This window comes from Myodes glareolus, chromosome 13, assembly GCF_982192425.1.
Source record: "Myodes glareolus chromosome 13, mMyoGla1.1, whole genome shotgun sequence".
NCBI lineage: Eukaryota > Metazoa > Chordata > Mammalia > Rodentia > Cricetidae > Myodes > Myodes glareolus.
This window is the reverse complement of record NC_142038.1, coordinates 27,319,178-27,328,041: the sequence shown is the minus strand read 5'-3', so window position 1 is coordinate 27,328,041 and position 8,864 is coordinate 27,319,178. Positions and strand designations below refer to the sequence as shown.

Genomic DNA, 8,864 nt, shown 5'->3' with positions numbered 1-8,864 from the left:
CAGCAAGATGGCTCAGCAGGTAAAGGCCCTTGTCACCAAGCCACAAGTCCGATGACCTGAGTTTGGCTCCACAAGCTGTCCTCTGCCCTCCACGCCAGGGTCATGGCAATCTCCAACCCATCCATATACATATTCTAGAGAACTAACTAGATAAATAAATACAAATGAAAAATGGAAACGTATGCCGAGCCACATTAGGGTCCCAGTTCCCCCAAAAGTACAGCACCACTGTTGTGTCCAAAATGACAGTCTGTGGCTTGCTTGGCTGGATGCAGACAGGGAAACTAGAAGGATTGCTTGGGGAGACAAAAGCATTCTCTCAACATTCCTTAGAAACCTGTGAAATGGGCTTCTGTCTGCCAGGAAGGGCAACTTCCTTCTCTCCCCTGCCTGTGATGAATGGGGCGTCATCTAGTTCTCTGTTGGCATATGCCTCTGGGAATATCAAAACCCATACTAACGTTCAGGCTCCTTTGGTCCCTATAAGTACAGACTGTCATGCATATCAAAGCCACTGGGCTCTTCTGGCCCACAAGCCTCCTTCTGGCTCTTCTTACCTCCCTGATTCCTCCTCTACTATGAAAACTCCCAGGATGTTCCAGTCCTGCCCCCGCCCCCTGCATCCCCACTCATCCCAGCAGGTTTCCTTTATAACAAGTAAGGCTTGCTTCTCTCTGCACCTGAGATGGCCCTGGCAGTCATCCCCAACCCTGTAGCCATGGAAGCTTTGGACTCCACCAAAGGGCTCTGGCTCTTCTTTTTCTACAACCTGAGAGTCAGGCACTCAGCCGTTTCATATTTACAATAAGCCTTTCTTCTCTGCATCTGTGAAGTGGTCCAGTTCACTGCACCTGCAAGCTTACAAGCCAAAGTTACACGTGGGCACTTGGTGCTCAGCTAGGTTCGCTGTGGCCTAGACAGGACTTAAATCAGTTGCACTTAACAACTGGAACAACTATCCCTGTCTCACCAGAACTCTTGGCTTGACCCCACCACCTTACCTTCTCAGAGGGGAGTTGGCCTAGGTGGTCCTCATTGCATTCATTCATGCAACAGATAGGGTTGCGCCCCTCCTGTTCACGGAGGGAGCTTCTGGGTAGAAGATGCATACAACGCGCCTCTGCCATTGCACCCTAAGACTAGCTGGGAAGTGGTGTGAGTAAGGTGAAAAGTGGAGGGAAGGGAAGTTGGCAGAACCTGAAGAGAGCCGCCACTCAAGCGGTACCTTGATCTGTGACTTAGCAGAGTTAGCTCCTGGTCACCTCAGGACCTCGGACTCTCCATTTCTAGAAATGACCTAGTTGGCTTGGAAAATAAACCCTTCTAGGGCTGGCATTCTTATGTTAAGACTCCATGATCAAGGAATGTCTGGCCGGACCATTCCGGAATTGTTCCACTGAATTCCAAGCAATCCCCCTCCCTTCTCTGGGTAGTCCTGGCCAGGAGCAGGCCTTGGAGTTGGCAGCGGCACCGGGCCTGGGCTCTCTGCCCGGGGGGCGGGACCCTTTCGGAATTCCACCCCTTCACCTGGGGCTCAGCTAGGCAGATGTTACAACTTCTTTGCCCTCTCTTGGGCTGTGCCCCTTCCCAGACCCGCCCAGCCCATGTCTCCCTCCCCTTCCCTTGTGGGGTCCTGCCCACCTCCCTGTGGGGAGCACTGCTTTAAGGGGACTCCGGGCGGGGTCAGAAGCTAAGCTGGAGGGATTTGGGGGTTGGGGAGGGAGGAGAAAGGGGAAAGCAGAAGTGAGAGAAATTAAGAGGCGGGAGGGATCGGTGTAAAAAGGCAGCGAAGAGTCCCGGGATGGTGGAGAGCACTTTTGGGAAGCCGCCACTCCACGACTCGGGCTGGCCGGGCTGAGCTGGGGGAGAGGAAGCAAGGGCTGCTGGAAGCGGCTCGGCTCGAGCTTGACCTTCCCGGGACGCCCAGCTGTTCCACCGCCGATCCCAGACGAGATCCCCGGGGGCTCGCACTACGAGTGGGGCGGGTGGGCGGTGCGCCCCTGGCGCGGGAGGCTCCGACGGCCTGGGAGCCCCGCGTGCCCGGCTAGGCGTCACGATGCATGCCCTCTCTGGATTCTCCCTGGTCAGCCTGCTCAGCTTGGGCTACCTGTCCTGGGACTGGGCCAAGCCCGGCCTCGTGGCCGATGGACCTGCGGAAGCCAGCCATCAGCCTTCGGTGGCTCCACCGCAGCCTCCTCACATCATCTTCATCCTCACCGATGACCAAGGGTACCACGACGTGGGCTACCACGGCTCAGATATCGAGACCCCAACGCTGGACCGGCTGGCAGCTGAGGGTGTCAAGCTGGAGAACTATTACATCCAACCCATATGCACACCTTCTCGGAGCCAGCTCCTCACTGGCAGGTAGGCACGGCCCAGATTCTCGGGACTGGGTGCCCAAATCCCCAACTCACCCGGCTGGTAGGTTGCAGACCCAGCGGAACAGCCCTGTGCACGTGTTATAGGCTAGCTTTGCCCGTGACATCCGTTAGATCATCGGTAAGTCCCTTGCCTTCTTTGGGCCTCAGTTTCCCAGCCCTCATATTCAATGCTTCTGATGGTGTTCGAGACCTACTCTATAGTTCCACACGTCTGTTCCTTTCTTTCTTTATCAGAGGATTCTTACACTTATTCTGAATACTTTGTGCATTGATCGATGGGGAGCCAGTTAAAATGGAGCGCAGGGCACTTTCTATCTTGAAAAGGAGTAGTGAAAGGTGAATGAATTATGTGTAACTTTCCTGACTCTCTGTCTTTGTTACTGGAAAGATTCTGGTCCCATGTCATCGATGGCTCCATTGGGAGAAGATGAAGGAATCATGAGACCCAGAGCCCTTAGCCTGAGGCTGGTTACGTCCCTTCTCCAAGTCTCCAAGTTTTTCTTTGGAGACTCCTCCCCAGTGTTGAATCGTCTCCCAATGAGCTGTTCCCTGATGGGACTGGAGATTAACAATAAAAGAACGGGGCAACAGGAGGGAGTTGTGGAAGGCGAACTCCCTTCATTTGGGAGAAAAATCCGTGGACTGGGCTGAAGCTAATTCTCCTTGGAAGGAAGCTGTGGAATGCTTTGGGATCACTACTGAGATCTCAGGGCCGGAGCCTATCTCTCCCTGTTTCCTGGGTGGGACAATGAGGCGTGGAATCAGAAAGAGGCCAGCTTAGTGTCTCTGCCCAATTTCAGGATCTTACGAAAGAGAGGGTTGCGAGGTCGGATGCTGGGCTGGCGTCACAGAGCTGGAGATCAGCTGCTTTTCCTCTTTCCATCTGTGTCCCGAGTTTAGGTCCAGGGACTGTGAAGAAGAGCAGGAAGAGGGAGAGGGGTGGGAGGTTTGTGTTGCAGGTGTAGCTTGGTAGACCTTGGCAGGGGACTGTGACTAACCCCCTGAAGAGGGAGGAGAATCTGCCATTGTGTCCCCCCCCCGCCCCCCCATCCCATGTTCCCCCCCCCGCCCCCAGCAACACGACTTTGGGAAGCAACTGAATGGACAGCCAGGGCAGTGCTCCAGGCTCTTGTTGGTGAAGTCAACAGAGCATCACAGAGTCAGCTGGTGTCTGCTCTTGTCTTGCAGATGCTTCCTCTGTGGCTTCTGTAGCCAGTCCTGTTCCGTGGACCTGGAGAGAGCCAAAGTTTCTCCTGTTACTCCCTGACAAATGGACTTTGGCAAGGTTTAGCTGGCCCACCCACATTACAAACCAGTGTTTCAGGCACCCCACCCTTGTGCAGAAACGCTCAGCTGGGAGTCTGGGCCCTAGGATGCTTCTCCTGTCAAATCCAATCATTTCTCCGCTTGCCTGAGGCCTGGAGAAACTGTATCACATAGAGATTTTGAGCTTGAGTTGGGTGGGCCTGGGTTTAAAACAGTTCTATTTGGCAGTTGTCTGACTTTGGGTCACATGTTGCACTGGTCGGGGGGGGGGGGAGTTCAGTTTCATTATTTGTAGATTGGGGATTGTGATAATGTCCCGTGTATATTTCACAAAAGAGGCGTAGGTTGGTGAGATGGCCCAGCAGGTCCAAGTGCTTGCTGTGTAAGCCTGGTGGCCTGAGTTTGATTCCTGGAGCCCACTGTGGAAGAGAGCTGACTCTGGAAAGTTGTCCTCTGACTTGTTGTGTGCATGCCTTGGCATGAGTAGGCCCCAACTCATGACCACACACACACACACACTGTGGGGGGGAGAATTAAATGAGTGTGTGGCGCACAAAGTCTTAAGAATGGCCTTAAGGAAAAGCTGGTGTCAAATACCAAGCACTCAGGCTAACTCAGCTGCCTAGGGGTAAGGAAAGGTGTGGAATTCTAACTGCCTTGTCACATTCCAGTTTGTTTATTGACTTGCAACTCTTTAGACACCTTAAAGCAGATCACACACAAATCTCTAGCCACAGCAGCAGAAGATACAATGTAAATGAATAAGGGAAACCCAGGATTCTGCTAGGCACTTAACTGCGTCATCCACCTGGGTGGCAGGCCTTGGACTCTCAGCAGGCACGCGAGGGCTGGTCTCATAAAGCCTGGGAATACAGTGCCTCTTAGGGATTTCCCATTCCAGCCAGCTCACTTACACGTGTAAACATCAACTGGCCCCACATGTGAGGAGGTGGGTAGGCGACTTTGCTTGAAAACACTGCTGCTCAGACCGTTTGTACACATGTTCAAGTCTCAGCGCTGCCCCTGACTGCTGAGTGACCTTGAGCAAAGCCCTTCCTTCCTCTGACCTTTGTTGTTGCTTTTTTTTTTTAAAAAAATATTTATGTTTATTTTATGTGCATTGGTGTTTTGCCTGCATTGCATGTATATCTGTGCATGCAGTTGCAGACAATTGTGAGCTGCCATGTGGGTGCTGGGAATTGAACCTGGGTCCTTTGGAAGAGCAGCCAGTGCTCTTAACTACTGAGCTATCTCTCCAGCCCCTGTAACTTTTTTTTTTTTAAAGAAGATGAAAAACCTAGAAGAGGACTTAGTTTACTTGTGGCTCCCATACTGTCCGAATTCATTCATTCACTTGCTCAGTCAGCCAGCCATTCCTCAAGTAACTGAGTGAGCTTTACATATCACTGGGGTACTAAAAGCATAAAACATATACAACTGTAGTCCCAGGGCTGAGTAGAGAGCGAAGATGTGCACCAAATCCCTGGTGTGGGGGAGGAGGAGGACCCAGAAACAAAGTAACTCGCTCTTTGAGTGAGTTGTAAGAAACTACTGAGGGAATAATACTGCCGTGGGTTTTCAAGGAGTAGGGGTTTCCCTGGGCGAGCAGGGCTTGGTGTATCCAGGCTCTGCTCTAAGTTTACAGCTTAGAGCTCAGGGATGGGGTCTGGGGCCTCTGCTGAGATACCCAGCCTGCTCTTCATAGTAGTCATGTCAATCATCAAGCTTTAGTTTCTTTATTTGGGAGGCAGGAATAAAAATTGTACTTCTTAGTTTGCAGTGAGGATTTGGTGAGCAGGATTCAAAGGGAGCGTGATGCTGAAAGCTGAAACACATGGGGAGAACCTGGTATTAGCTCTTACTGTGGTCATTAGCGAGCCTGGCTCAACTCATAATGTGCTAACTTTCTGGCTGTGTGGTCCCGGGTGGCAGCCTAACTGTTGTGAGCTGCAGTTATTCCATCTCATCAATAACCTGGGATACCGACTTCATTGATGTGAGGATTTGAGATAATGCGTTGTAGGTGCTTAGGCTTTTGTCAGTATCTGGTACTTTTGTTACTGTTCTTGCCGGTGACACCAGGCCAAGGGCCATCTCAGGTTGCTACTGGGGGACAGGGTTGGGAGCAGTGGTCTACATCTCACTTGTATTTCCCATGTATCCATTCTCTACCACCAGGTACCAGATCCACACAGGATTGCAACACTCCATCATCCGCCCTCGGCAGCCCAACTGCCTGCCCCTGGACCAGGTCACACTGCCCCAGAAGCTGCAGGAAGCAGGATACTCCACCCACATGGTGGGCAAGTGGCATCTGGGCTTCTACAGGAAGGAGTGTTTGCCTACCCGCAGGGGCTTTGACACCTTCTTGGGCTCCCTCACAGGCAATGTGGACTACTACACCTATGACAACTGTGACGGCCCAGGGGTTTGTGGCTTCGACCTGCATGAAGGCGAGAGCGTGGCTTGGGGCCTGAGTGGCCAGTACTCCACCATGCTCTACGCTCAGCGTGCCAGCCACATCCTTGCCAGCCACAGCCCTCAGAAACCCCTGTTCCTCTACGTGGCCTTCCAGGCAGTTCATACACCCCTACAGTCACCTCGAGAGTACCTGTACCGCTATCGTACGATGGGCAATGTAGCTCGGCGCAAGTACGCAGCCATGGTGACCTGCATGGACGAGGCGGTTCGCAACATCACCTGGGCCCTCAAGCGCTATGGTTTCTATAACAACAGTGTCATTATCTTCTCCAGTGACAACGGTGGCCAGACCTTCTCAGGAGGTAGCAACTGGCCCCTTCGAGGACGCAAGGGTACTTACTGGGAAGGCGGTGTGAGGGGCCTGGGTTTCGTCCACAGCCCCCTGCTCAAGAAAAAGAGACGGACCAGTCGGGCCCTGGTGCATATCACAGACTGGTACCCCACACTGGTGGGTCTGGCGGGTGGTACTACATCGGCAGCTGACGGACTAGATGGTTACGATGTGTGGCCGGCCATTAGCGAGGGCCGGGCCTCACCACGTACGGAGATCCTACACAACATCGACCCCCTCTACAACCATGCCCAGCATGGCTCCTTGGAAGGTGGGTTTGGCATCTGGAATACAGCTGTGCAGGCTGCTATCCGGGTGGGAGAGTGGAAGCTGCTCACTGGAGACCCAGGCTATGGCGACTGGATCCCACCGCAGACACTGGCCTCCTTCCCAGGCAGCTGGTGGAACCTCGAGCGGATGGCCAGCATCCGCCAGGCTGTGTGGCTCTTTAACATCAGTGCTGACCCTTACGAGCGAGAGGACCTGGCTGGCCAGCGCCCTGACGTGGTCCGCACCCTGCTGGCTCGCCTTGCTGATTATAACCGGACTGCCATCCCTGTGCGGTACCCAGCTGCGAACCCTCGGGCCCATCCTGACTTTAATGGGGGTGCTTGGGGACCATGGGCCACGGATGAGGAAGAAGAGGAGGAGGAGGAGGAAGGCAGGGCTCGAAGCTTCTCCCGGGGTCGCCGCAAGAAGAAATGCAAGATTTGCAAGCTTCGATCTTTTTTCCGTAAACTCAATACCAGGCTGATGTCTCACCGGATCTGATGGCTGGGGGTGGCAGGGAATTTCAGCTCCTCCTCAGATACTGTCCCATTGCTGCTTCTCAGGGAGAAGGCCAAGGTCAAGTCTCATCTGCAGGCATGTGGAGGGAGGGCACAGAAAGGGCTGAATCATGTGGGGCTTGGGGGAGGGCACCAACCCGGCTGGGATGCCTGGGTCCCAGTCCTGCCTCTCTCCTGATGTGTTTGTCTGTGACCCAAGGTTACCTATAGCAGCCTTCTGCCTCAGTTTCCTCAACTCTAAGACAAACTCTGGTGACTTTATGGCTCCAGTGTATACCTGTGACTGGGCTCATGGCAGAGTTCCTTGCTGATCTTGTCCCCTTCCAGATGACGTGAGTCTGTGACTTCTTTCCAGGTATCTGTGGTGCTCTTGGACATCGGCTGGAGCATAGCCAGCTGCTCTGTTAAAGGACCCGATGAGGATGGACAGTTTAGGGTATGAGAATCTTTACATTCCCAGAGCCCCCAGATGTGGGAGCTAGGTGAACACCCTTTTTTTGTCCCCAGCATCCAAGAGGACCCGGCTGGGTCCTGAGGAAAGCAGCTGTGAAAAGCTTTGAACCAATCATCTCCTTTGGCCTTGGGCACAGTTCTTATCCCCAGGGCCTTGATTTCCCTACTTGCAAAGGGGTAGGGAGATGCTAGTCCTGGCGCGGCCTACCTCACAGTGCTGAAGAAAACTGGCCACACTAATGGTTGTGGAGGAGCCTGTGAACTTGATTAAAGAGCCGTTACCCACGGGCAAAAGATGCTGGTCTCTTTGTACATGTGTGCATGTGTGTCCTGGGGGCCTTGTGTGAGCTCTCTGTTAGCAAAGGGAACAGGAAGAAAGGTGGGAAGGGAGTCCTGCCATTGGTTCACTGTGTGGCTGCAGGCAAACCCATGACCCTCTCTGGACCTCAGTGTTTCTCTGCGTACAGCAGATGATCCAAAACTCTTTGCTTCTGGTTGTTCTGGGCACCACTGTGCACATCTGCATCTGGGGGACCCAGGCTCAGTAGTGGTGAGGAGGGGGTGGTGTTTGTAAAGCCTGCTTGCTGCATAACAGCGCTCCATCCGCACACTGCGTTCTGCATATCTCCCTTCAGGTTCCAGTCGGCGCAGTGTGTGTAGGCGAAGGCCCTGCTGTGAATTTTGAAAATAGTTATTTTTGTCACTGGCAAAGGAGGCCTGTTAGGACTCGTCAGCTTGTGGATGAGCAGGATGGGTGGGGTGGGCTGGGTGCAGGGCCGTGGGGGTTTGGGTGGCTGGTTGCAGGACTGCATCACCCCGGCAGTGACTGAATTCTGCATAAGGGCCTGGCCTGGGCTGCAGGGAGGAAGTGACCATTGCATTCTAGGTGCTTTCTTCCAGCCCTGTATTTTTTCCTTCCTCAAGCTTCATTTTTAAGGATGTGTAGATGTGTGTGTTTGTGTGTGGGTATGTGCATGTGAGCAAAGTGTCCACAGAGGCTAGAGGCCTCAGATTCTCCTAGAGATGGAGTTGCAGGAGGTGCGAGTTGTCTGACACGGGTACTGGAAGCGACTTACGCCCTCTGGAGAAGTGGCGTGTGCCCTTCGCTGCTGAGCCATCTTTCCAGCCCCAGCCCTGTTCTTTTTGCCTTTTCTCATCTCT

At 53.5% G+C, this 8,864-nt stretch overlaps 1 protein-coding gene across 1 annotated transcript; it reads left to right on the top strand.

Annotated features, from left to right (window-relative positions):
- Positions 1–1,071: 1,071 nt before the first annotated feature.
- On the top strand, positions 1,072–8,000 carry Arsi (arylsulfatase family member I). The gene is made up of 2 exons (XM_048419641.3): positions 1,072–2,367; positions 5,829–8,000. Exons 1-2 carry the CDS (start codon positions 2,057–2,059, stop codon positions 7,231–7,233), a joined length of 1,716 nt encoding a protein of 571 aa, XP_048275598.2. The 5' UTR covers positions 1,072–2,056; the 3' UTR covers positions 7,234–8,000.
- Positions 8,001–8,864: the final 864 nt, after the last annotated feature.

What these genes read in the sequence shown, in the direction of transcription:
- Arsi (XM_048419641.3), top strand. Translation starts at nt 2,057, where the DNA reads ATGCATGCCCTCTCTGGATTCTCCCTGGTCAGCCTGCTCAGCTTGGGC. An exon ending in AGCCAGCTCCTCACTGGCAG is followed by an intron (nt 2,368 to 5,828) that starts GTAGGCACGGCC and finishes CTCTACCACCAG; the next exon opens with GTACCAGATCCACACAGGAT.